Here is a 26,968-nt window from a genome sequence, read left to right as displayed (position 1 = left end):
GGAGGTTGTGACTGCGGGAAAGGACACCAGTCTTTCTTGGTTGGATTCAGTTTAGATGTTTCTGGCTTCAGGCTCATCCTCAGCTTCACTGTTGGTTTTACAGTGTCAATGCCTACAGCCACTCAGAACTACCTTTTGAAAGATTTTTGAATCTTCATATGTAATTGTTCTGAATGGATTTCAGGACTCTTCTGTATTCTTCAGCATTTCATTAAAGTGTGTCCTTCAACTTTTTTTTTCTTTTTTCTTTTTTTTTTTTTTTTGTGTGCCACAGTTTCAGTCTGTCTCCCTGTCCGGAGTGCAGTGGTGTGATCTCAGCTCACTGCAACCTCCACCTCCCGGTTCAAGCAATTCTCCTGTCTCAGCCTCCCAAGTAGCTGGGATTACAGGCATGTGCCACCATGCCCGGGTAATTTTGTATTTTTAGTAAAGACGGGGCTTCTCCATGTTGGTGAGGCTAGTCTCATACTTGCAACCTCAGATGATCTGCCTCCCTGGGCCTTTCGTAGTCCTGGGATTACAGGTGTGAGGCACTGTGCCCGGCCGTATTTATTTATTTATTTTGAGACCGAGTTTCGCTCTTGTTACCCAGGTTGGAGTGCAGTGGCATGATCTCGACTCACCGCAACCTCCGCCTCCTGGGTTCAGGCAATTCTCCTGCCTCAGCCTCCTGAGTAGCTGGGACTACAGGCACGCGCCACCTTGCCCAGCTAATTTTTTGTATTTTTAGGAGAGACATGGTTTCACCATGTGGACCAGGATGGTCTCGATCTCTTGACCTCGTGATCCTCCTGCCTCGGCCTCCCAAAGTGCTGGGATTACAGGCTTGAGCCACCGCGCCTGGTCCCATATTTATTTTTATTTATTTATTTTTTCTTTTTGAGACGGAGTTTCGCTCTTATTACCCAGGCTGGAGTGCAATGGCACGATCTTGGCCAACCGCAACCTTCGCCTCCTGGGTTCAGGCAATTCTCCTGCCTCAGCCTCCTGAGTAGCTGGGACTACAGGCACGCGCCACCATGCCCAGCTAATTTTTTGTATTTTTAGGAGAGACGGGGTTTCACCATGTGGACCAGGATGGTCTCGATCTCTTGACCTCGTGATCGACCCGCCTCGGCCTCCCAAAATGCTGGGATTAGAGGCTTGAGCCACCGCGCCCGGCCATACTTATTTTTTGAGATGGAGTCTCACTGTCCAGGGTGGAGTGCAGTGGCATTATGCTGACTGCAACCTCCGACTCCCAGGTTCAAGTGATTCTCCTGCCTCAGCCTCCCAAGTACCTTGGATTACAGATGCCCGCCACCACGTCTGGCTAATTTTTGTATTTTTAGTAGACACAGGGTTTCACCATGTTGGCCAGGCTGGTCTTGAACTCCTGGCCTTGTGATCCATTTGCCTTGGCCTCACAAAGTGCTGGGATTACAGGCTAGAGCCACTGCGCCTGGTCTAATTCCCTATTTGTTAAGGCCCCACAACATAAAGGTCTTCATTCTCGGGGCCTTCACTTTGAGTGGGCTGAGGAGGAGGCCGAGGGGCTGGTCTCCTTGTCTCAGGGGTAACAGAGGTGGAAGAAAATGCACGTGTTAAGTGTACATGTGCAACTCACTCCGATGTTGCTCAAAGGTCACCTGTCAGAAGAGGGAAGGATTTTGTGGCCTGGGCAGATTTTGCATTCAGCCTGGTGTGTTGTGTTATGGTTACTCAGGGACATGCTTGGCTCCACTAACAACTCTGATTCCTGGAAGGAATGGCATGGCAGCCTCCTGGTGATCACTCTTGGCATGCTGTAGGTGCTTATCCAGGGAAATCGTAGCTGCAGCTGCACTGGCAGGTGCCTTGGTGTGCGTGCAGGAGGGCAGGCAGAGCAGGAGTCGTCATGCCCTTTACTCTCCTTGGTTTTCAGCTGCTTATGGGTGAGGCTGCAAGTGGCTGACTCGTGTGTCTCTTCCTCTGAGTGTCTTAGTTTATTCAGTTTTTGGTTGAATTGTAGCTTGCTTTTAGAAAATAATGTCTGTTAAGTTTGCATTAGAGGATCGTTATTTACTGAGCCAAAGAATCTTTCTTTTGAGAACCTACCCTGGGTTTCCATTGGGCCTTCTGCTGTAGTTGAGGGGGGTTGGTTTGTGTGGGTTTTCAGGACCGCTGACTCCGTCAGGCACGCACACCGCAGTCCTGGCCCTCGGTCAGGCCTCCTTCATGGTCGGGTGCTGAACCTCGTCACGTCTGTGTGCATGAAGATTCTCTGGCTCCTCCTTAAATGAAAGAGCAGTATTGAACATGGCCTAGAAACAGCTTTGCCAGCTGCACAGGATAATTGTAAGTAGTGGTTGCCCAAAAAGCAGTTGGTTGGAATCTGAGGGTCAGATTCAATTTCGTCTCTTTTTTTTTTTTTTTTTTTTTTTTTTTTTTTTGAGACGGAGTTTCGCTCTAGTTACCCAGGCTGGAGTGCAATGGCACGATCTCGGCTCACCGCAACCTCCGCCTCCTGGGTTCAGGCAATTCTGCTGCCTCAGCCTCCTGAGTAGCTGGGATTATAGGCACGTGCCACCATGCCCAGCTGATTTTTTTTTTTTGTATTTTTAGTAGAGACGGGGTTTCACCATGTTGACCAGGATGGTCTCGATCTCTAGACCTCGTGATCCACCCGACTCGGCCTCCCAAAGTGCTGGGATTACAGGCTTTACCCACCGTGCCCGGCCAATTTCGTCTCTTATACCACTCACTGGTAACTTGGGGGAAGCTGGAAGGAATTATGCCAGGTGAAAAAAGCCAGGCCCAAAAGATCCCATTCCGTATGGTTTTCGGTTTTCTATGGAGCATTCTCTGAAGGCAGAAGTTACAGAGATGGAACAGAGATTTGTGGTTGCGAGGGGCCAAGGATGGGGAGGGAGACAGCCGAGGGATCCTGTGGTTGGGCCGTTGCCCGCCTTGGCTGTGGTGGGTACATGAACGCACACACTGCGCGTGTGTCACGGGGTGGCCCAGGAGCTTGGAGGACTGTTGTGGTGGGAGAGCCTGGCTCGGATCTGGTCCTCGCTTGCCAGATGTGTCCACTGGAAGCAGGTGGACAAGGCATTGCTCTGTCCCCTTTTTTTTTTTTGAGACGGAGTTTCACTCTTGTTACCCAGGCTGGAGTGCAATGGCGCGATCTCGGCTCACCGCAACCTCCGCCTCCTGGGCTCAGGCAATTCTCCTGCCTCAGCCTCCTGAGTAGCTGGGATTACAGGCACGCGCCACCATGCCCAGCTAATTTTTTGCACTTTTAGTAGAGACAGGGTTTCACCATGTTGACCAGGATGGTCTCGATCTGTCGACCTCGTGATCCACCCGCCTCGGCCTCCCAAAGTGCTGGGATTACAGGCTTGAGCCACCGCGCCCGGCCTCTGTCCCCTTTCTTACAACTACATGTGAAGCTACAGTTACTTCACAGTCAGAAACTTAACCAGAAACAAAGCAACTGGTCACATTTTCACGCAGCTTCCTGTGGAGAAGGCCCCTGCACTGTGAGGCATGACTGCTCATGGTGGAACCCCTGCTCCCCCATGCCTTTCGTCTGTCAGGTTCAGCTGTGGCACTCGGACTGCTGTCTGCAGGGGCGGTTTCCAGGTGTGCAAAGCCTGGTGTGGCCCCTGTGGCTGCTTCCTTGAGACTCAGTGGTATCAGCCATTTTTAGATGACTCAGGTGAGTTATTGATCATAATATCTAATTCTCAACAATTGACATTTTTTTTCCTGGAAGAGGAATTTTGGCAGCAAAACTTGCCAGTGGTCCTGCAGGCTGCTGTCCGCCGCTGTGCAGTAAGGCTCAGGAGGCAGGTGTGTTTCCTGAGCGCCGCGGCAGCACTGCCTCAGAAGCACAGGCAGCAGGAACTCAGGCTGCACCCCCAGCTCTCTCTGAGCTTGCGGCTCGTCAAAATGTCCTGAGGAACCATCCTGGAGGCACACGGGTGGAAGGCGCCTGCAGCACTGGGTGCGCAGGCACAAATGGCCACAATGCTGAAGGCGTGGCGGTAAGAGGCACATCGGGCAGCTCCATGGAAGGATGCTCTGGAGGCTTGGGGTGGACAACTTAAGGACTTAATGGGAAGGAGGTGGAGGGTCTTCCAGACAGAGGAAGTGCCTTTTATACCTAGAGTGTTTTTTGTTTGTTTGTTTTGTTTTATTTTTCTGTTATGAGACAGAATCTCCCTCTGTCACCCAGGCTGGAGTACAGTGGTGCAATCTCAGCTCAGTGCAGCCTGCGCCTCCCAGGTTCAAGCAGTTCTTCTGCCTCAGCCTCCCAAGTAGTTGGGATTACAGGCGCCTGCCACCACGCATGGCTGATTTTTGTATTTTTAGCAGAGACGGGGTTTTCAGCAAAATTCATCATGTTGCTCACACTGGTCTTGAACTCCTGACCTCAGGTGATCTACTTGCCTCAGCCTCCCAAAGTGCTAGGATTACAGGCGTGAGTCACTGCCCCCTGGCCCCTAGAGTGTTTGAATGTCACCTTCTGTTGAGAATCTCAGCATCAGATTCAGTTTCATCTGTTAACCTCAAGGATCTTGTGAGGGTTCTTGTTTTTTATTAATTCTTCCATCTCAGCTTCCTGAATAACTGAGACCACAGGCACATGCCACCATGCCCAGCTAAATTTGTTTTTTGACTTTTTTGGGGGTTGGGGAGAGAGTCATGCTCTGTCACCCAGGCTGGAGTGCAGTGGTACAGTCTCGGCTCACTGCAACCTCTACCTCCCAGGTTTAAGCGATTCTCCTGCCTCAGCCTCTCAAGTAACTGGGATTACAGATGCATGCCACCACACCTGGCTAATTTTTTTTATTTTGAGTAGCAACAGGGTTTCACCGTGTTGGCCAGGCTGGTCTAAAACTCCTGACCTCAGGTGATGCACCCGCCTCAGCCTCTCAGAGTGCTGGGATGACAAGCGTGAGCCACCGCACCTGGCCAGAATTTCTTTCTTTCTTTCTTTTTTTTTTTTTTGAGACGGAGTTTCGCTCTTGTTACCCAGGCTGGAGTGCAATGGCATGATCTCGGCTCACCGCAACCTCCGCCTCCTGGTTTCAGGCAATTCTCCTGCCTCAGCCTCCTGAGTAGCTGGGATTACAGGCACGCGCCGCCATGCCCAGCTAATTTTTTTTTTTTTTTTTTTTTTTAAGTAGAGACGGGGTTTCACCATGTTGACCAGGATGGTCTCAATCTCTTGTCCGTGTGATTCACCTGCCTCGGCCTCCCAAAGTGCTGGGATTACAGGCTTGAGCCACCGCACCCGGCCCTCAGAATTTCTTAAGGTTCATTTCCTTAGGTGAAAGTTTCAGAGCTGGGATTTTGAGTTAAGCGAAATGCTGTTTACGGCTCTTGATCCTACCTGCCACGCAGTTCTCAGACAGGGCTGTACTGATCTACACCAGTGCAGAACCCCAGAACTTGTGCAGGGCCTGTTTGAGGACCCTGCTTGGCCTGGTTCTCTTTAGGTCATCCGCCCGTGTGTGATCACGGAGTACAGTGGATTTCTCCTGCAGTGCCTTGACTCGTGGCTGGAAGAGGCCTCTCTGTGGTCCTGCGTCCTGGGTGCTCTGTTGGCATCCTTCCTGCCACTGAGGAGGCCCCAGAGGCCGGAGAGGACTCACTGAACAGCTAAACTGTTTTAGCCTCAGGAGCTTCAGAAGAAGGTGGCATGATGGAGTTAGACTCTCCCAAGGGCTGTGTGGCCTCAGCACCATGTTGGGCAGATCCTGTTCCCTGACGCAGTGAGACGAAGTGCCTGCCTGGGTCTCACAGCCTATGAATTAACATGCCTGGCTGCCCCTCGCTGGAGAAGGGTTACATGTTAGTGACACAAATGGAGACGAAATCCAAGTTAACATTTTACTTTTATTAGAAATCCTTTGGCCAGGCGCCGTGGCTAATTCCTGTAATCCTAGCACTTTGGGAGGCTGAGGTGGGAGGATCATCTGCCCTCAGTCGTTTGAGACCAGCTTGGGTAACATAGTGAGACCTCATGTTCTACTAAATTTAAAAGATTAGCAGGGCACAGTGGTGTGCACCTGTATTCCCAGCTACTCAGGAGGCTGAAGTGGGAGGATCACTTGAACCTAGGAGGTCAAGGCTGCAATGAGCCTTGATTGCACTACTGCACTCCAGTCTGGGTGACAGAGTGAGATCTATGGCAACAAAAAGAAAAAAAAGAAAATGGGACAGTTGCTGTGGTCACAGAGCTTCTGAAGGAGAAACGTGGGCCGTGGTTCTGGGTCCTCCCTCTGGGACAGCTAGAGTAGCTTTTGGGAAGTTATTTCTCGCAGTTTCACAGTTATTTCTCCCATGTTTCTAGTAGAAAACAGTTTGTAGTTAAGTAATAATTAGATACTCAACTGAGAACATAAATTTGCTCTCTAAAATAAGTGGTAGGATTTATAAAATTGTCTTTATAAATAATCAGCTTTAAGTATTAAGTACACTATTAGAATCTGTTATAACAAGACACAGTGATATCTAAAATGTACCTTCATATTTTCAAAGCAATTATTTGACAAACCTTTTCAGTAGGTTTCTTTTTTTTTTTTTTTTTTTTTTTTTTTTTTGGTTTTTTGAGAAAGTTTTACTTTGTCGCCAGGCGCCAGGCTGGAGTGCAGTGGTGCGATCTCTGCAACCTCCGCCTCCTGGATTCAAGCAATTCTCCTGCCTCAGCCTCCCGAGTAGCTGGGACTACAGGCAGGCACCACCATTCCCAGCTAATTTTTGTATTTTAGTAGAGACAGGTGTTTCACCATGTTAGCTAGGATGGTCTCGATTTCTTGACCTCATGATCCGCCTGCCTTGTCCTCCCAAAGTGCTGGGATTACAGGCATGAGCCACTGCGCCCAGCCTCATTTTGTATTTTTCTCTTTTTTATTTATTTTTTTTTTTTTTGAGACAGAATCTTGCTGTTTTGCCAGGCTGAAGTGCAGTGGCACAATCTTGGCTCACTGCAACCTCCGTCTCCCAGATTCAAGTGATTCCCCTGCCTCAGCCTCCTGAGTAGCTAGGACTACAGGTGCACGACACCACGCCCAGATAAGTTTTTGTATTTTAGTAGAGACAGGGTTTCACCATGGCTGGGATGGTCTCAATCTTCTGACCTCATGATCCACCTGCCTCGGCCTCCCAAAGTGCTGGGATTACAGGTGTGAGCCACTGTGCCCAGCCTCATTTTATATATATATATATTTTTTTTTTTTTTTTTTTTTTTTTTTTTTTGAGACAGAGTTTCGCTCTTGTTACCCAGGCTGGAGTGCAATGGCGCGATCTCGGCTCACCGCAACCTCCGCCTCCTGGGTTCAGGCAATTCTCCTGCCTCAGCCTCCTGAGTAGCTGGGATTACAGGCACGTGCCACCATGCCCAGCTAATTTTTTGTATTTTTAGTAGAGACGGGGTTTCACTATGTTGACCGGGATGGTCTCGATCTCTCGACCTCGTGATCCACCCGCCTCGGCCTCCCAAAGTGCTGGGATTACAGGCTTGAGCCACCGCGCCCGGCCTCTCATTTTATATTTTTAAACTAATTTAAATATTGTTTGAATTCCTCTAAACTTATTGTTGGAAAGGAAGGTGGTACATGGGATATGCACAGGCCTGGCTGTGCTGCCAGCATGAAGCCCCCAGACAGTGCGGAAGGGGTGGAGCTGTGAATCTCAAGCACACATGCACCTCTTGTTCCCGCTGCTGGGTTCCTGGCGGTATGTCCACAGGCACAGGTGTTCTGGAGATGGCATTGTCCCCTCTGCTGGGTCCGTGGCAGTGTGTCTTCAGGCTTAGGTGTTCTGGAGATGGCATATGCACTGCTGGGTCCATGCTGTTATGTCCTCAGGCACAGGTGTTCTAGGGATGGCGTTGTTACTGCTGCTGGGTCCCTAGTGGTGTGTTCGAAGGCACAGGTGTTCTGGAGATGGCGTTGTTACTGCTGCTGGGTCTGTGGCCGTGTGTCCTCAGGCTTAGGTATTCTGGAGATGGCGTATGCGATGCTGGGTCCATGCTGTTATGTCCTCAGGCACAGGTGTTCTGGAGATGGTGAGACCAAGTGGGCTTCCTGCCTCAGGATTTAGCCCTTGGACTGGCCTTTGTGTTTGTCCTGGCCCTGCCTGTGTCTGGGTCTTGGCTCCTGCTCTGACCAGGTGTGTGTAATGAGTTGGAGTTCCTTGGACACAGACAGCTAGGAGAGCTGGTAACCCAACTGAAGCTTTGGTTGATTCAACAGGTGTGAGCCTGTCTTGGGGGAGCTCCACGTGGAGTGGTTGGCTATAGATGCCGGCTCTGCAGGGGTAACTTGGTTTCTTGTCACCCCTGCACAAAAGAAAAAAGAAAAAGAAATGGTTTTCTCTTGTCTAAGGTGGGAACCACTCTTGCTCCTTGCTGATGTGACCCTGGCGAATGATATGTCAGTGACCTGGGACAGCTTCCTGTTGTCTTTGTCTCCAGTATCTTTAGGGAAAAGTCGGCACAAATGCAGGATCTTCGTACAGGACGCTGCCCCTTCCAGTTCAGTGGAGCTTTCCTGAAGAAGCTCTGGATGTCAGCCATGTCATGCTCATGCGTTTGGTTCTCTTTCTTACTTCTCTACTGGCTCAGAGGACCGGAGGCGCCGGGAGCGGGAAGACCAGATGTACCGAGAGCGGCTTCGGACCTTGCTGGTCATTGCGATTGTCATGAGCCTTCTGAATGCCCTCAGCACCAGCGGGGGCAGCATTTCCTGGAATGACTTTGTCCACGAGATGCTGGCGAAGGGTGAGGTGCAGCGCGTCCAGGTGGTGCCTGAGAGCGACGTTGTGGAAGTCTACCTGCACCCTGGAGCAGTGGTGTTTGGGCGGCCTGTGAGTGAGGGTGTGGTCGCGGGCTGTTGCTATCCTTTTGGATATCTGGAGTTTAGGGTGTGCTTCTTTCTCATACAGGGCTCTCAACCCATTTATTTGGTTGTCTTTTTGTTTGTTTGTTTGTTTGAGGTGGAGCCTCGCTCTGTCACTCAGGCTGGAGTGCAGTAATTTGATCTCGGCTCACTGTAACTTCTTTCTCCTGGGTTCAAGCAGTTCTCCTGCCTCAGCCTCCTGAGTAGCTGGGATGACAGGTGCCTGCCACCACACCAAACTGATTTTTGTATTTTTAGCAGAGATGGGTTTTCTCCATGTTGGCCAGGCCGGTCTCGAACTCCTGACCTCAGGTGATCCGCCCACCTCAGCCTCCCAAAGTGCTGGGATTACAGGTGTGAGCCACTGCTCCCAGCCAGGTCTTTCGATTCCAGGAGTGTGTCAGAACCTGTGTTTGGAGCAATTTAACCCTGGATAATGTGTGGACCAGTGATTAGGAAAAGTGGTCTGGGGTTGGTGCCCTGACCGGGGGAAATGACCAGGACCTCCACTAGAGCTTCTGCCCCTTCACTGGGTTGCTCAGGATTCAGCATGCTTTTCCTTTTCTTTTTCTTTTTTTTTTACCCCCAAGCCCCTCTCCTTTTATTTTTCTCTGTTTTTTGAGACAGAGTCTCACTTTGTCACTCAGGCCAAGGTGCAGTAGCATGTGATCTTGGCTCACTGCATCCTTGACCTCCTGGGCTCTGTTTTGATACTTTAAAAACCAGAAACCCAAATGAACACCATGGCTAAGTTTGGAGGGTGGCATTCATTCACGTAAATTCTCCAAGGGACACCTGCTCATTTCAGCCTGGAAGGTTATTTTAACCTGCGGCATCGTGCTCATCTCTGGATGAGTCACCTGATAAAACAGCTACCTTAAGGAGAAAATGCTCAGAATGCCATCTTAGCAGTTTGGGGTATAAGTGAGGGAGCAGTAGGTGCCACACACCCCCATCCCTGTCCTCTGCTGGAGTTTCTGGTGAGCCTCAGAGAGCCCTGCAGGTCTGTCTTTTCCTCTCTTTGGGCTGGTACTGTCCAGTCATGCTGAAATCTGAGCTAGGAAAACACTGCTTTTGGAGAATGACAGGCCAGGGAGACAGACCCACTGGTATCCTGGTGTGAGGGATGAATAGTCTTAGATTTTGTGGGGAAGCACAAACCCTCTGTAGCTGCAGGTTCCTAAAACATCTGGTTTGGGCTGTCGTCTCGACTGCTTTCCTCAGACCTGTCCTGCAGCCACACCGGCCTCTCTGAGGGAGGCTCCCTTGTGTCTGCAGGCCCCCGGCAGAGGTGGGTCTGAGTCCTAGGTACCCAGCAGAGGTGGGGCTGTGAGCTGGCGTGCAAACACTCCTCCACTTCTTTTTGTGGTGGTTGTTGTTGTTTGGTTGGTTGTTTTGAGACGGCGTTTCGCTCTTTTTGCCCAGGCTGGAGTGCAATAGTACGATCTTGGCTCACCGCAACCTCCGCCTCCTGGGTTCAGGCAATTCTCCTGCCTCAGCCTCCTGAGTAGCTGGGATTACAGGCACGCACCACCATGCCCAGCTAATTTTTTGTATTTTTAGTAGAGACGGGGTTTCACCATGTTGACCAGGATGGTCTCGATCTCTTGACCTCGTGATCCACCCGCCTCGGCCTCCCAAAGTGCTGGGATTACGGGCGTGAGCCACTGTGCCCGGCTACCCCTCCACTTCTTACTGTTGTCCTATGAGTGGAATATAGATGAGAAAGTCTATCTGTTGAAATTTTATTTCTCAAGTTGTGGTTGAGGAAACTACAAGTGTTTAGACTTGGAAGTGCACGTGCTCCTTGAATGAAGATATTTCCAGCTTCTCAGGGGCCTGTTGGGAAGTAGCCGCATCGTTAACTCGAGGAGCTTGGTGTGCATGTTGCATTCATGTTGTTGTGAAGTGGGAAGATCCTACCTCCTGAGGAGCTGGGATCACAGGCATGCGCCGCCACACTTGGCTAATTTTGTATTTTGAGTGGAGATGGGTTTCTCCGTGTTAGTCAGCCTGGCCTCAACCTCCCGACCTCAGGTGATCGGGCCGCCTCGGCCTCCCAGAGTGCTGGGATGACAGGCGTGAGCACCGTGCCTGGTCTGGAGTCATCTCTAGTTTCTGACTGGCATCCTCTTCACAGCGAAGAGGTTGTCTGGGCTATGGGTTTCCTGCAGGTTTTCTGTTGACTGTGGGTTGCCGGTCTGTCCCCACATCTTTCTCACGGTCCCCTCTCCTTTCTGTCCCCAGCGGCTAGCCTTGATGTACCGAATGCAGGTTGCAAATATCGACAGGTTTGAAGAGAAGCTTCGAGCAGCTGAAGATGAGCTGAATATCGAGGGCAAGGATAGGATTCCGGTTACCTACAAGCGAACGGGATTCTTTGGAAAGTATGTTGGACATCTTTAAACCCAGCTTGGCTTTGTAATGTAAGAAACAGATTGCAAACAAAAATCTCAAACACTCTTAGCCTGTAGTTACCTAGACTCCTCTGTGGGAGGGTTAAATAAACGTAGAAGTGAATGATACAATGCGAGGAAATTTGCAAATATAGTCAGCCCTGGGTATCCATGGGGCATTGGTTCCAGGACCTCCCAAGGATACCAACATCTGAAGATGCCCAAGTCCCTGATGTAAAATGCCAAAGTGTTTGCATATAACCTAAGAACATCCTGTGATACGCTTTCAGCTGTCTCTAGATTGCTAGTAATACCCAGGACCCTGTAAACAGTATTTTGGTAGTTGTTGCACTTTATTGTTTAGGGAATAATGACAAGAAGTTTCTGCGCACGTTCAGTACGGGTGCGATTCTTCAGTCTGCGCTTGATCGAACATACAGAGGTAGAGCCCGTGGTTACGGAGGCCAGCTGTATGCGAGTCTGTTGGAGTTTGTTTCGTCACTTTCTTCAGTTGTCCAGCATGTCTGAATTCGCATTCTTGTCTAATTTTCGCTGATTATGTTGTTCCATGAGGTCTTCCCAAATGGTCAGATGAAGGGTACAGATGCTGGAGATACCCAGTGACCTAGCCAGCCTCGGACAATTACGACATCCAGGTTTTTCTAGTTTCATGGTGTTTTGTTTTCAAAAGTAACTGATCGGTTTCAGTTAGCAAGGCAAGATCAGCCTAGCAGTAAACAAAAAAGAGAGTCAAGGACTTTGATAATGTCCTGGGGTTGCTGTCTTCTGCAAGAAGGGTAGAAACAGGAATGTGAAGTTCTCACTTGAGTGTTGAGGGAGAAGCAGACCTGGTGGGAGCTGTGGGCAATTATGGGCCATGGAGCAAATGAGGGGCCAACAGGTACTGAAACCAGAGAGGTTCATTGTTCCCTTGTAGTCTCTGAAGATGTAGAATGCCAGTGACTGGCAAGTAGTCCTTTGATTAAAATGCCCCTCTAGCTGCGTGCGGTGGCTGTGCTGTAATCCCATCACTTTGGGAGGCCGAGGCAGGAGGATATCTTGAGCCCATGAGTTTGAGACCAACTGGACAGCATGGAGAACCCCATCTCTACAAAAAAAGATGCACCTCTAATTGTACAACCTAGCAACTCCTGGAAGATCAGTGCTCTGAGGCCATGCTTCTCGTGTCTTTGTAGGTCAATGATGCAGAGAAGATGGAGGGTCAGGGCAGCCCCTCCTTCAGGATGAGGGCTGAAGTCCTGGGATTTGAGACGGGGGTGTCACTCTGTCGCCCAGGCTGGAGTGCCGTGCACAGTCTCGGCTCACTGCAGCCTCAACCTCCCGTGATCAGGTGATTCTCCCACCTCAGCCTCCTGAGGAGCTGGGCCTACAGGCACATGCCACTAGGTCCAGCTAAGTTTTTTTTGTATTTTTAGTAGAGACAGAATTTTTTTTTTCTTTTTTTGAGACAGAGTCTCATTGTGTCACCCAGGCTGTACTACAGTGGCAAGATCTTGGCTCACTGCAACCTCCACCTCCTGGGTTCAAGGAATTCTCCTGCTCAGCCTCCAGAATAGCTGGGATTGTAGGTGTACCCCACCATGCCCTGCTAATATTTGTATTTTCTTTAGTAGAGATGAGGTTTCATCGTGTTGGCCAGGCTGGTCTTGAACTCCTGACCTTATGATCCACCCACCTCAGCCTCCCAAAATGCTGGGGTTACAGGCGTGAGCTACTGTGCCCGGCCTGGGATTTGCTTTTTACTGCTAGACTGATCTTGCCTTGCTGATTGAAACTCATTACTTTTGAAAACAAAATATACTGAAAATAGAAAACCCTGACCGTTACTGTCACAAGGCTGGCCAGATCACTAGGTATTTCAGGCCTTTGCACACTCAGTCTGACTGTTTGGGAAGCCTTCACGAAAGAGCATAGTCAGCGAGAATGAAATGAGAGGACCCATTTTCACATCATCTGCCTCTGTGCATCAGTCCCAGACGTAGGGATTACTCCTCTCGTCTTCGAAACCTTGCTGCTGGTGGTTCTGACTTAGAAAAGTGTGTTTGTCTCGTGACACCATCTGACTCTGCCCCTGCCTCTTTTTCTTCTGGCAGTGCCCTGTACGCCCTGGGGATGACAGCAGTGGGCCTGGCCATCCTGTGGTACGGTTTCCGCCTGGCTGGAATGACTGGAAGGGAAGGTGGATTCAGTGCTTTTGTAAGTTCTGTCAATTAGATCTCTCTGAACTTAAAGTGTCAGGATTTTTCTGTTTGTGTTTGCTGAATACTTTTCCCAGAAGCTCTAGGATAGGTAAATAATACAGTGAAAACCTGTTGCAGAGAGCAGCCTGAAGCCATAATTTGGCAGCAGCCAAATTCCCATGGGCTTTGTTTCCCAGACTGGCTGCACGGTGGCTAGTGACCAGCGTTGCCTGAGGGCCTCTCACCCTAACTCTGTGGTGCCTGAGCCAGGTGAGTTTACAAGGCAGTTGAATCTGCATTTTTCTTTTCTTTTTTTTTTTTGAGTCGGAGTTTCGCTCTTGTTACTCAGGCTGAAGTGCAATGGCATGATCTCGGCTCACCGCAACCTCCGTCTCCTGAGTTCAAGCAATTCTCCTGCCTCAGCCTCCTGAGTAGCTGGGACTACAGGCGTGCGCCATCATGCCCAGCTAGTTTTTGTATTTTTAGTAGAGACAGGGATTCACCATGTTGACCAGGATGGTCTCGATCTCTTGACCTCGTGATCCACCCACCTTGGCCTCCCAAAGTGCTGGAATTACAGGCGTGAGCCACTGCACCCGGCCTCTCTTCTATTTTAAACAAAGTCTTGCTTTATTGCCTAGGCTGGAATGCAGTGGCATGATCTCTGCTCACTGTAACCTCGGCTTCCTGGGTTAAAGCAGTCCTCCTGCCTCAGTCTCTTGAGCAGTTGGGACTACAGGTGTGGACCGCCATGCCTGGCTAATTATTGTATTTTTGTAGAAACAGGGTTTTGCCTCGGGAGGCAGAGGTTGCAGTGAGCCGAGATTGTGCCCCTGCACTCCAGCCTGGGACAGAGCAGACTTCATCTCCAAAAAAAAGAAATAGGGTTTTGCCATGTTGGCTGGGCTGGTCTCGACCTCCTGGGCTCAGGTGATCTGCCCACATTGGCCTCCGAAAGTGCTGGGATTACAGGTGTGAGCCACCAGCCTGGCTGAATGCACATTTTTCAATCATCAGCTGGCAAAGACTTTGTTCCTCTTCGTTTCCTAGTAGCTAAGAAGCTGAGGAATTTAAAAGGTTGTCATTAAAAGAACAACCTTAGACCGGGCACTGTGGCTCACAATTTTTGTAGTTTTAGTAGAGATGGGGTTTCATCATGTTGGCCAGGCTGGTCCCCAAACTCCTGGCCTCAGGTGATCTGCCCTCCTTAGCCTCGCAAAGTGCTGGGATTACAGGTGTAAGCCACTGTGCCCGGCTGGGGGTAAATAGCTAGTCAAGTCTCTTAGTAATTAATGAGGTGAAACAAGTTTTCCTTGTATGTCTGAAGACCACCCCATGTGCCCTGTCAGTCTAACTTGAGTGGAGCCAAAGGGATCCTGCAATGGAGACGTGGGGCAAGGGGTTGGAGCAGCTCAGATGCGTTGGCTGAGCCTCCTGTATTGCGTTACTGATTTTCTGACCCTTTGCATAGCTCCTTGTACTTCATTCTTTCTGCACAGAATCAGCTTAAAATGGCTCGTTTCACGATTGTGGATGGGAAGATGGGGAAAGGGGTCAGCTTCAAAGACGTGGCAGGAATGCACGAAGCCAAGCTGGAAGTGCGAGAGTTCGTGGATTATCTGAAGGTGAGAGCCGGCGCTGACCAGGAGGGAGACGTGAGCAGATGACCTGCTTTCTCTCCCGGAAGGCCTTTTGTGGGGATCAGAGCCTTGGGACTCGGAATTCCATCCATTACATGTTGTGGGTTGGTGGTGGCCTCTACCCTGTCCCATGGGGACACCAAGCAGGTGCTGGTGTCTGTTCAACCAGCAGCGCAAGCTCCATGCCCAGGGTTCAGCCAAGGGGAGGCTGCCGAGGCCCATGCCTGCTGTGCCATTAGCCATCCTGGATTCCTGGCAGACCTCTGTGCTTTTCCCAGAACCACTTAAATCCCATATGGAGTTCATGGCAGTGCGTGACCTGCCTTTCATGTGCATCACTTAAACATTCTCTCTGAGGGTGTGGTGCAGTGGGTCATGCCTGTAGTCCTGGCACCTCGGGAGGCTGAGTCAGGAGGATTGCTTGAGCCCAGTAGTAGGAGATCAGCTGGGCAACAGTGAAACCCTGTCTGCAAAAAATTTTTAAAAGTAGCCAGGCGTGGTGGCACATGCCTGTATAGTCTCAGCTACTCGAGAGGCTGAGGTGAGAGGATGGCTTGAGCCCAGGAGATTGAGGCTGCAGTGAGCTATCATGGCAGCCACCGCATTCCAGCCTGGGTGATGCCGGGAGACGTTACCTTTAAAAAAAGAAAATCTGAAATCGCAAGTCGCCAGTGTCACATTGTCTACTGCCGTCCAGAGCCCAGAGCGCTTCCTCCAGCTTGGCGCCAAGGTTCCGAAGGGTGCACTGCTGCTCGGCCCCCCTGGCTGTGGGAAGACCCTACTGGCCAAGGCAGTAGCCACAGAGGCCCAGGTGCCGTTCTTGGCAATGGCTGGCCCGGAGTTCGTGGAGGTCATTGGAGGTAGGTGTTGTGGTTGGGGGCTGTGGGTGGCCTTTGCTGACCACGTGGCTTGATTCACACGTTCTTCCTCGGGCAGCTAGACTGAAGGGGAAGCAGGTGGGCGGGGAGTAGAGAGGGAAAGCGAGGCCTGGGTTAGAGGAGGTGTTGTGTCTGCGGAGCACATGGTGTCTGCTTTGAAGCCGCTCTCACTTGTGGCCAGCAAGCCAACACGGTGCGTGTGAGCCTTGAGGGGCTGCCAGGGGACCCCCGGGAGCAGCTGATGTGTGTCTCTTTGGAGGGATGAGGCTGGTAGGTTTATTCATCTTTGGGGGACACCTTTGTCTGGCCCAGGCACAGGAACAGGCTTTGTTTTTTATCTGCCCATTTCCTGGTTCTCTCTGTCCCCTCAGGCCTGGGTGCTGCCCGTGTGCGGAGCCTCTTCAAGGAGGCCCGAGCCCGGGCTCCCTGCATCGTCTACATCGACGAGATCGACGCGGTGGGCAAGAAGCGCTCCACCACCATGTCCGGCTTCTCCAACACTGAGGAGGAGCAGACGCTCAACCAGCTTCTGGTGGAAATGGACGGTCAGTGCCCGTGCGCCCCACGCCCCCACTGCACCATCAGAGAAGGTTTCTGATGTTTTCAGGACAGTCATTTTCTGGGCAGATGAAGCTGTTTACGTTTATTGTTCCAGCGACTTCAACTAGTGCTTATGAGATCTGATTTGTCTTGAGTCCCTGATGTCTGCTGCCCCTGTGCCCCTGCTTGCTGCAGGTGAGGATGATATGAGAGCACACACTATCCAGCAGTTCGTAACTAGAGAGCAGTCGGTGGAAGAACTGTCCTCATTGTGCTGCACTCAGCAAACACAGCCGCGATGGCTCACTCCTGTAACCCCAGCACCTTGGCAGGCTGCGGCTGGTGGATCACCTGATGTCAGGAGTTCATGACCAGCCTGGCAACTTGGTGAAACCTTGTCTCTACCAAAAATACTAAAATCAGCTGGCAGTGGTGACACATGCCTGTAGTCCCAGAGGCTGAGGCAAGAGAATTGTTTGATCCCAGGAGGTGTAGTTTACAGTGGGCTGAGATCACACCATTACACTCCAGCCTGGGTGACAGAGGGAGACCCCATCTCAAAAAAAAAAAAAAAGAAAGAAAAGAAACACAGATTTTAATTTTTAAAAAACAAGGTCAAGGCAATAGTATAAAAGAAAACTAGGATTGGCCGGGCGCAGTGGCTCAAGCCTGTAATCCCAGCACTTTGGGAGGCTGAGGCGGGTGGATCACAAGGTCAAGAGATCGAGACGATCCTGGTCAACATGGTGAAACCCCGTCTCTACTAAAAAAAAATACAAAAAATTAGCTGGGCATGGCGGCGTGTGCCTGTAATCCCAGCTACTCAGGAGGCTGAGGCAGGAGAATTGCCTGAACCCAGGAGGCGGAGGTTGTGGTGAGCCAAGATCGTGCCATTGCACTCCAGCCTGGGTAACAAGAGTGAAACTCTGTCAAAAAAAAAAAAAAAAGAAGAAAAGAAAACTAGGATTATAAGTGGTTTGTCAGATGTAATTTGTTTTTTTTGTTTTTTTTTTTTTTGATATACGGTCTTGGGCCGGGCGCGGTAGCTCAAGCCTGTAATCCCAGCACTTTGGGAGGCCGAGGCGGGTGGATCACAAGGTCAAGAGATCGAGACCATCCTGGTCAACATGGTGAAACCCCGTCTCTACTAAAAATAAAAAAATTAGCTGGGCATGGTGGCGCGTGCCTGTAATCCCAGCTACTCAGGAGGCTAAGACAGGAAAATTGCCTGAACCCAGGAGGCAGAGGTTGCGGTGAGCCGAGATACAGTCTTGCAGTGTCACTCAGGCTGGAGTGCAGTGATGTGATTTCGGCTCACTGCAGCCTCTGAGTCCCGGGTTCAAGCAGTTCTCCTGCCTCAGCCTCCCAAGTAGCTGGGATTACAGGTGCTTGCCACTACGCCCAACTAATTTTTGTTTTTTTGTTTTTTTGTTTTGTTTTTTTTTTTTTTTTTGATATGAAGTCTTGGTCTGTTGCCAAGGTGGAATGCAGTGGGGCGATCTCAGCTCACTGCATTCGTTGCCTCCTGGGTTCAAGCGCTTCCCCTGCCTCAGCCTCCCAAGTAGCTAGGACTACAGGCAAGCATCCCAATGCCTGGGTCATTTTTTGTATTTTAGTAGAGACAGGATTTCACCCACCCTGTAGTACTAGGATTACAGGCATGAGCCACTCTGTGCCCAGCCCTATTTAATTTACTTTTTATTTAGTAGTTTTTTGTTTTGTTTTGTTTTGTTTTTTGAGTCTGTCACCAGGCTGGAGTATGGTGGCACAATCTCACCTCACTGCAGCCTCCATCTCTGGGTTCAAGTGAGTCTGTCTGATTGTGTGGCCATGTCTCTTTCTGTGCCATATGGGGAGGGTGTGACACTGGTTAGGGCAATGAGCAGAGCCTCAGTGTGCTGTGGCCTGGGAGGCACACCTCTTGTGTGACACCTTGAAAATGACTTCTGACCTGGCTTTGACAATGTTTTTCTTTTTCTTTTTTTTTTTTTTTTTTGAGACAGAGTTTCGCTTTCATTACCCAGGCTGGAGTGCAATGGCGCAATCTCGGCTCACTGCAACCTCCGCCTCCTGGGTTCAGGCAATTCTCTCCTGCCTCAGCCTCCTGAGTAGCTGGGATTACAGACACGCGCCACCATGCCCAGCTAATTTTTTTGTATTTTTAGTAGAGACGGGGTTTCACCATGTTGACGAGGATGGTCTCGATCTCGACCTCGTATCCACCTGCCTCGGCCTCCCAAAGTGCTGGGATTACAGGCTTGAGCCACCGCGCCTGGCCCGATGTTTTTCTTTTTTTTTTTTTTTTTCTTTTTTGACACAGAGTTTCGCTCTTGTTACCCAGGCTGGAGTGCAATGGCGCGATCTCGGCTCACCGCAACCTCCGCCTCCTGGGTTCAGGCAGTTCTCCTGCCTCAGCTTCCTGAGTAGCTGGGATTACAGGCACACGCCACCATGCCCAGCTAATGTTTTGTATTTTTAGTAGAGACGGGGTTTCACCATGTTGACCAGGGTGGTCTCGATCTCTTGACCTCGTGATCCACCCGCCTCGGCCTCCCAAAGTGCTGAGATTACAGGCGTGAGCCACCGCGCCCGGCCAGGCCAATATTTTTCTTTTTAATGGAGCTGACCCAATAAAAGTGACATGGAATTGTTTTTCTTCTGAGATACTTTTCCACCTTTTTTTGGGGGGGTGGATATTGTTGTGGTAAAATGTCCAGATAGCCAGGCTTGGTGTGCATGCCTGTGTTCCTGGCTGTTTGGGAGGCTGAGGTGGAAGGAGTGCTGAAGCCTAAGTTAGGGGCTGTGCTCTGCCATGGTCTTCCCGTGAACTGCCACTGCCCTGCATCATGGGTGACACAGTGAGGCCTTGTCTCTAGAAACAGTTTTAAAAATACATTAACATAAACTGGCCATTTTGATCATTCTGAAGTTTATCGGCATTAAGTACACTCCCATTGTCGAGCACCGTCACCACCATCCACCTCCAGAACTTTGTCTTCAGTCCAAAGAGAAAATTTGTCCCCTTTGAGCCCTCCCCATTCTCCAACCCCAGCCTCTTGCAGCCTGTGTCTGTCTCTGAGTTCGACTCTTCTAGGACCTTATAGAGACCCACAGTGTTTGTCCTTTGCTACTCATCTTCTTTCACGGAGCAGAGCATCTTCGGGGCCCTCTGTGCTGGGCGCAGATCAGGATTTCCTTCCTCTGAGGCTGAACCATACTGCGTTGTGTGTAGGGCCGTGTCTGTTGATTCGCCCATCCATGGACATGTGGGCTGTTGTGAATCAGGCTGTGTTTACAGGGCAGCAAGCATCTTTTCAAGTTTCTGCTTTGTAAGATTTATTTTTAATTTTAATCAGAATTCAAGTTGCATTTTAGGTGTTGTAGGTGAGGGAGATGTTTTCCCCCATGTGTTCTGGCTCCAGGAGAGCCATTCACTTGCCGTTTTCTTTATGGCCTGTGGTTTCCTGCTTGGAGTTGTGTGTTAGCCAGCACCTGCATAGTCCAGTTTGGATTGTACTGAGCTGAGGGTGGAACTTTTTTCACCTTTCATTGTGAAGTAATTTTAGACTTACAGAAGTATCGGCACAGTAGTCAGAGTGTTCCTTTATGCCTTCCTACAAGCTCCTCTAAGGCTGACTGGTGTACATGGTCTGCTGGTCCAGGCCATGGTGTCCACAGACCCAGCCACAGGTGCTTCCGACCCCCGGCCACAGTGTCCGCAACTGCCCCGCAGACCCACCCGGGTGCCTCCGACTCCCGACGTGGATGTTCAGTCTCCTTTATTTCCTCCTATCCTGTGCCATTTCTTGGTCTTGTTTTTTTTGTTTTCTTGAGGCAGGGTCTTGCTTTGGGCCCAGGTTGGTCTTGAACTCCTTGGCTCAAGAAATCCTCCTGCCGCAGCCTCCCGAGTAGCTGGGATTACACATGGGCTCCACTGTTTTTCGGTCTTTGTCTTTGGTGGCTGTGACACTTTGTCCAGGCCAGTGACGTTAAGGAATATCCTCTCTGGAGCTGTGACGTATCCTCAGGGTCAGGTCGAGCAGTGCATTGCCTGGACCGGTGCAGCAGTGCTGTGGTGTGCCTTGCAGTTTGCAGTGTCACCGTGCCTGTAGCTGGTGGACTCTGCTGAGGGCTTTGGCCTCGTGCTGTCTCACGTCTCTTCTGGGTGCCCTGTGTTCCCATCTGCCTCTGGGCTGTTGTGAAGTCAGATGGACTGAGGGCCACACAAGTGCTCCGTAGGCTCTGTGAGCTCCCAGGGTAAAGGATTAAAGCAAGATTCCCGACTGTGGAGGACGCAGTGGCGTTGCTGAGGTGTTTGCAGAGAACGCTTCACGTCTCTCCTGCACCTCATCCCATCGTCTGTGAACACGCTAGTTCAGGAACTAATGCATGAACAACTGAGACCTCAACGGCCGCCTTCCGCACACAGAACAAGTGGTCCTGGGAATAGAGTTTTCAGAGAACAGAGTGTCTTCAGAGACGTGGGGTGAGTCGTTCAGATTCTGCGATGTCTGAGGTGTCACTGAGGAGACACCTCCTCAGAAATGGGTCCTCAAGGGACCCCACTGCCTCTGCTGGGGAAGCTGGCCCTGCGCCTCAAGCAGGGATCACTGTACATTTCAGAGGCCTCTGGGTCCCCAGGCTTGCTGTGTTGCGTCTCTGTGGAGCATCTTTATGTGGCCTGTTTGGTGCTGTGTGGCCTTCAGTGTGGCTCTGACCATTGCCTCTGGAGGCTGCCCATGGTTGGCTGGTGGTTTGGGGTTTTGAGGAAATCTACTGCACACCTTGGGTTCCAGTGGCTGGGCCATGCTGGCTTCGTGGCGTGGACTGTGAGGCCTTCGTCCTGTGAGTCTGCGGCCTTCCCTGTGTTAACCAGGTGCCCTCCCAGAGGACCATGAGGAAGTTGAGAAGAGGCCCCACCTGCTCCTGTCTGATGGAGCCCACAGGGCCACGGACGTCATTCACTCTGCTTGGGGTGCTTTTTGCACTGAAGACAGAGGCCATCTTTTCGGGTGACTTGAGCCTACTGGCAGGCATTTATCAAGCAGCCTTTTCCACGGAACCTCTCTGTGCTACTGTAAGAATAGCTGCTTCCGTCCCCGGATTTGCTGAGGCCTGGGAATCGCTGACTGAAGGCCTCTTGTTGAGTTGTGCCAGCACTAAACAAGTCCCCTATGCAGAGCTGCAGCTGTGCACACTCAGCCCCGCTGAGGTCCCAGGCCAGGCTTTGCTGCTTCTGTGGGGAAGAGTAGTATCTGTTCATTGACATGCACAGGATGGGCGTATTTTGCGCCAGTCGTGGGAAAAACACTGAGGAAAAGGAACTCCCCTGCCTTGTTGGTCACACCAGCCAGGCCACAGTGGTGTCCTACAGACCCCAGACCCCCATGGGAAGGGCCTAAGTCAGTATTGGAGGCTGCTCCAGCAACGGACGTCCAGGTCCCGGCTCCTGTGCTAAGAAGAAGTGATGGGGAGCAGGAGCTCTGACTGCACGCAGGAGCCACAGATGCCCAACAGTGCACGCAGGCTTCCCTTAAGACATGGGCATCCCCAGATGGTGGAAGCCAAGATGGCGGCCCCTGACATGCAGCCACGCATAGAAAAGGCTGCTGTGAAAATGTCATGCCTCGGCTTTTTCTTCTTCTTCAGAGACAGGGTCTCGTTCCATTGCCCAGGCTGAAGTACAGTGCCACCATCGTAGCTCACTGCAGCCTCCACCTCCCAGGCTGAACCTCTTACCCTGTCTTGGCTGCCAGGCTCTGTGTTTTCAGTCTGGGAGAGTCAAGTCATCAGCCATGTGTGCGTGGTGGTGATTGCCATGGGGTGTTTCATCTCCAGTGTGTGAACTCGCCATGTCTAAGCACTGAATGAGGCCCTGGGAAGCCCAGGTCCTGGTCCCAGTGTGACCCTGGAACACCCCTACCTCTGTCCTTAATGTGGCAGTGCGTGTATCAAGCACACTCTGCCCTAGGAGCTGTGCTAATCCGTGTTCTTATAAGTTAGCTTCTGTGTGAAATGGGAGGTTGGTCAGGCTCAATTTCTGCCTGTGGAAAAGTGCTCCATCCCCACTGGTCTCAAACACTGTCTTCTCTCCACTGAGTTCTTGCACCCTTGCCAGAGTGGCTCACCACAGCCTCCGCCTCCCAGTATCAAGTGATTCTCCTGCCTCAGCCTTCCGAGTAGCTGGGACTACAGGGTCCCTTCACTACGTCTGGCTAATTTTTTGTTTTTAGTAGAGACGGGGTTTCACCGTGTTGGCCAGGCTGGTTTCAAACTCGTGACCTCAGGTGATCTGCCCACCTTGGCCTCCCAAAGTGCTGGGATTACAGGTGTGAGCCACCACACCCGGCCGTCAGTGGATTTCTTTAAAGCAGACCCAGAGTTTTGAATCTTATGAGCTCTCAGTACATTTTTTTAAATTCAGAAAAATATCACAGCATCATGGTAACACCTGAAAATTCTTATGGGCATCCATTCAGGTGTTCCCTGCAGCTTCATAAATTTCATTTTGCAGTTGATTTTTTTCACATCAGGGGCCAGTCAAGCTTCACATACACCAGGGGTCAGTGATTGTTTCTGGACTCATTTTTTTTTTTTTGAAACAGAGTTTTTCTCTTTCTCACTAGCCTGGAGTGCAGTGGTGCAATCTCGGCTCACTACAATTTCCGCCTCCTGGGTTCAAGCGATTCTCCTGCCCCAGCCTCCCAAGTAGCTGGGACTACAGGCGCACGTCACCATGCCCAGCAAATTTTTGTATTTTTAGTAGAGACGGGGTATCACCATGTTAGCCGGGATGGTCTTGATCTCTTGACCTCGTGATCTCATGATCCACCCGCCTCGGCCTCCCAAAGTGCTGGGATTACAGGTGTGAGCCACCACACCTGGCTGGACTCACTTTTAAATTCTCTGATGAGAACCCTCAAGCCTGAAACCCAGGGCCAGGTGTTAAAGATAAAATGTTTCAGGCTGGGCGCAGTGGCTCATGCCTGTAATCCCAGCACTTTGGGAGGCCGAGGAGGGTGGATCATGAGATCAAGAGATCGAGACCATCCTGGTCAACATGGTGAAAACCTGTCTCTACTAAAAATAACAAAAAATTAGCTGGGCATGGTGGTGCGTGCCTGTAATCCCAGCTACTCAGGAGGCTGAGGCAGGAGAATTGCCTGAACCCAGGAGGCGGAGGTTGCGGTGAGCTGAGATCGCGCCATTGCACTCCAGCCTGGGTAACAAGAGCGAAACTCCATCTCAAAAAAAAAAAAAAAGTTTCAAGTTATAGCCTTAATCAAGCTGTTAAAGATGTTACAAGGTCATAATAGTAATGACAGGGCCCAAGGCGGGTGGGGCTGTGAGGACCAACCATGAGACCCTGCAGGGGGCTGTGGGAGTTCCAGGAGGGCCTTGGACCCTTCTGCCTCAGTAGCCACCCCCAGGGAAGGTATTGCTGTTTTCACTGTCAAATACTCAAATTCCTGTTCCTTCTGGTGTTACTGGCTGAGTGATGAGGGAAGGATCATAGCTCAGCTCCCAGTTAAGGACGGGGATATTCCTTTCTCACTGGGCCTTGGGGTGGGGGATGTCTCTCCCACTCCTGTATCCTGAAGGAGAACCTGCAGGAGAAATCTGTTGTTTAAGGACCCCCACCCTCAGGGCCACTGTCTTCTCTGTCCCCTCAGGAATGGGAACCACAGACCATGTTATCGTCCTGGCGTCCACGAACCGAGCCGACATTTTGGACGGTGCTCTGATGAGGCCAGGCCGACTGGACCGGCATGTCTTCATTGATCTTCCCACGCTGCAGGTCAGAGCTAGGACCCCAGCCTCTCCCACTCTGCCTGGGCCACCCTCACTCTGGTCCTGAGTGATCTGGCCTCTCCTTTAAGCTGCATCTTGGTGTGAAGCCTGCCACAGCCCCACAGGTTCTGGCGCTGCCCATCGTGCTGCCGTACATGCCCTGGCAGACCCGTCCACCTCCTGCACCCACTGCTCTTGGTTTTGCAGTTGTCTTTACCTGCTGTTGGCTCCTCTTTTATCCTGGGTATCAGTCTGGGTTTTATAGCAAATTCTTTCAAACAAAATCCAGGAGGAAAAATAGTGGGAAGCTTGATTCTTGCATGGCCTCACTCCCTTCCATCTGGAGAGTGGACTCTGGGGACATGGACTGTGCAGCTTGCCTGAAGTCGGGGTGGGCGTAGAAGTCATGAGGCCTCTTGCCCAATCCCTCCTCTCTCACAGGGCTCTGGTTGGACGTTACTCCTCTTGGCCAAAGGGCCTTGGTTGTGGTCTGAGGGAGCAGGAGTTCCACCCATGGAGGGGAGGGTTTGGAGAGTGGGCCTCATGGTCAGCTGGTCGGGAGCAGGGCTGGGTGCACACAGGCGGCTGCCATGATGCCTCAGCAGGTGCTCGGCCTCCGTTGAGATGGAAGGTACAGGGGGGAGTGGAGACCCTTCCAGAGTTGGGTTGGAGAGTGGAGAGGCGGAGCAGAGGCCTGTCCTCCTGGGACACTGCTTCTCCAGGGGAGGGCAGCTCCTGTGTTCCTTGACTGTGTAAGAAACATTTTGCATCAGGATTTTGATGCATTTAACATGTGGGAATTAGAAGTTTTGCAGAATAAGCTCTTGGTGTGTGTGGCGTGCTTCCTTAGCTATTCCACTAGAGTTTTTTTCTTTTTTAAGTTTTAGAGAAAGGGTATCACGCTGCCACCCAAGCTGGAGTGCAATGCTGCGATCATCACTCACTGTAGCCTTGACCTTCAGGGCTCCAGCTGAGTAGCTGGGACTACTATGGGCGTGCGCCACCATGTCCGGCTAGGTTTTTTGTTCCCCACCCCCCAGCTGCCCAGGCTGGAGTACAGTAATGTGACCTGGGCTCAGTGCAACCACCATGTCCCAGGTTTAAGTAATTCTCCTGTCTCATCATTGCAGGTAGCTGGGATTATAGGCACCTGCCATCATGCCCAGCTAATTTTTGTATTTTAGTAAAGATGGGGGTTTCACCGTATTGTCTAGGCTGGTCTTGAACTGACCTCAGGTGATCTGCCCGCCTTGGCCTTCTAAAGTGCTAGGATTACAGGCGTGAGCCACCAGGCCCAGTTATCCAAGAGCATTCTGTTTATGTTTAAATTGCTGCTCCTGGCCGGTTGTGGTGATTCATGCCTGTAATCCCAGCATTTTGGGAGACTGAGGCAGATGGATCACCTGAGGTTGGGAGTTCAAGACCAACCTGACCAACATGGAGAAACCCCATCTCTACTAAAAATGCAAAATCAGCTGGGTGTGGTGACACTTGCCTGTAATCCCAGATACTTGGGAGACTGAGTCAAGAGAATTGCTTGAACCCAGGAGGTGGAGGTTGCCGTGAGCCGAGATCGCACCCACCATTGCACTCCAACCTGGGCAACGAGAGTGAAACTCTGTCTCAAAAAAAATGAGAAATAAAATGCTGCTCATGGCCGGGTGTGGTGGCTCACACCTGTAATTCCACAACTTTGGAAGGCTGAGGCACCCTCACACTTGAAGCCAGGAGTTTGAGACTAGCCTGGCCAACTTCGTGAAACCCTGTCTCTACTAAAAATAGAAAACTTAGGCAGGCATGATGACACACCCCTGTCTGTAATGCCAGCTACTTGGGAGGCTGGCTTGAACCCAGGAGGCCGAGGTTGCAGTGAGCTGAGACCATGTATGCTGCTGCACTCCAGTCTGGGTGATGGAGCGATGCCCTGTCTCAAAAAAGAAAAAAATATTCTGCTTGCAGCTCACAAGCCACATGGGTGGTGACTGATGGTAAAGAACACTGATTTAAAAACTAGCAGTTCCCACAGGCCTCCCAAGCGGGGCTTGTCCTCAGGGCGGATGCGTCGGGGACACCCCACCGCTCCCCACAGACATACATGCTGCGCCTGCAGCAATACCTGGGTGTGAGCCCCACGGTCTGTCCTCCCCTGGATCTGGCAGGAGAGGCGGGAGATTTTCGAGCAGCATCTGAAGAGCCTGAAGCTGACCCAGGCCAGCACCTTTTACTCCCAGCGTCTGGCAGAGCTGACACCAGGATTCAGTGGTACGTTCTCAACCCGCAGCTTGGGCAGTGGCATGTGTTCAGAGCAGGCGGTGTTACCTACACACATGGCATCAGGGCCTCCTATAGGGTAGGCGCTGCCCCTTCTCTGGGGCCCCTGCTTGGTACAAGCCTGCATGGGAGTCGATATGTGTGTGGGGCAGCAGGAGGTCTAGACGGCACCCACACTCCTTCCTCCGCCCCAGGGGTGGGAAACCAGATGGGGGTTCTGGGTCCATGTTGACTCCAGAAATGTGAGACTCGTGTTTTCATCCACACAGTAAGCCATCATCCAGGGCATTTCCCATCTGACCAGGCGTCTTAATGCCCTGCACCAGGTGGTGCCAGCAAACCTCCTGCCTCTGACCCTCACAGTCTCTGTCAAGTCTT

The 26,968-nt window shown here is 51.2% G+C and overlaps 1 protein-coding gene across 4 annotated transcripts in view; it reads left to right on the top strand.

Annotated features, from left to right (window-relative positions):
* Positions 1 to 26,968, top strand: part of SPG7 (SPG7 matrix AAA peptidase subunit, paraplegin) — a 48,117-nt gene that overhangs the window by 9,413 nt on the left and 11,736 nt on the right. For 3 of the 4 annotated variants that reach the window (XR_012519036.1, XM_039460274.2, XM_010332533.3), the window contains exons 4-11: positions 8,600 to 8,841; positions 11,121 to 11,260; positions 13,384 to 13,486; positions 14,970 to 15,095; positions 15,808 to 15,970; positions 16,360 to 16,533; positions 24,202 to 24,326; positions 26,479 to 26,581. Coding sequence is in view for 3 of the 4 variants with exons in the window: in XM_039460274.2 (XP_039316208.2) it covers positions 8,600 to 8,841; positions 11,121 to 11,260; positions 13,384 to 13,486; positions 14,970 to 15,095; positions 15,808 to 15,970; positions 16,360 to 16,533; positions 24,202 to 24,326; positions 26,479 to 26,581 (1,176 nt within the window). In the remaining variant the exon portion in view is untranslated. Of the gene's footprint in view, positions 1 to 8,599; positions 8,842 to 11,120; positions 11,261 to 13,383; positions 13,487 to 14,969; positions 15,096 to 15,807; positions 15,971 to 16,359; positions 16,543 to 21,396; positions 23,518 to 24,201; positions 24,327 to 26,478; positions 26,582 to 26,968 lie in introns of those variants that run through there. The other variant, XM_039460275.2, reaches the window with a different exon arrangement.

This window comes from Saimiri boliviensis, chromosome 1 (genome assembly GCF_048565385.1).
Source record: "Saimiri boliviensis isolate mSaiBol1 chromosome 1, mSaiBol1.pri, whole genome shotgun sequence".
NCBI lineage: Eukaryota > Metazoa > Chordata > Mammalia > Primates > Cebidae > Saimiri > Saimiri boliviensis.
Note: the sequence above shows the minus strand (reverse complement) of the source record. Positions and strands in the feature narration are given on the sequence as shown.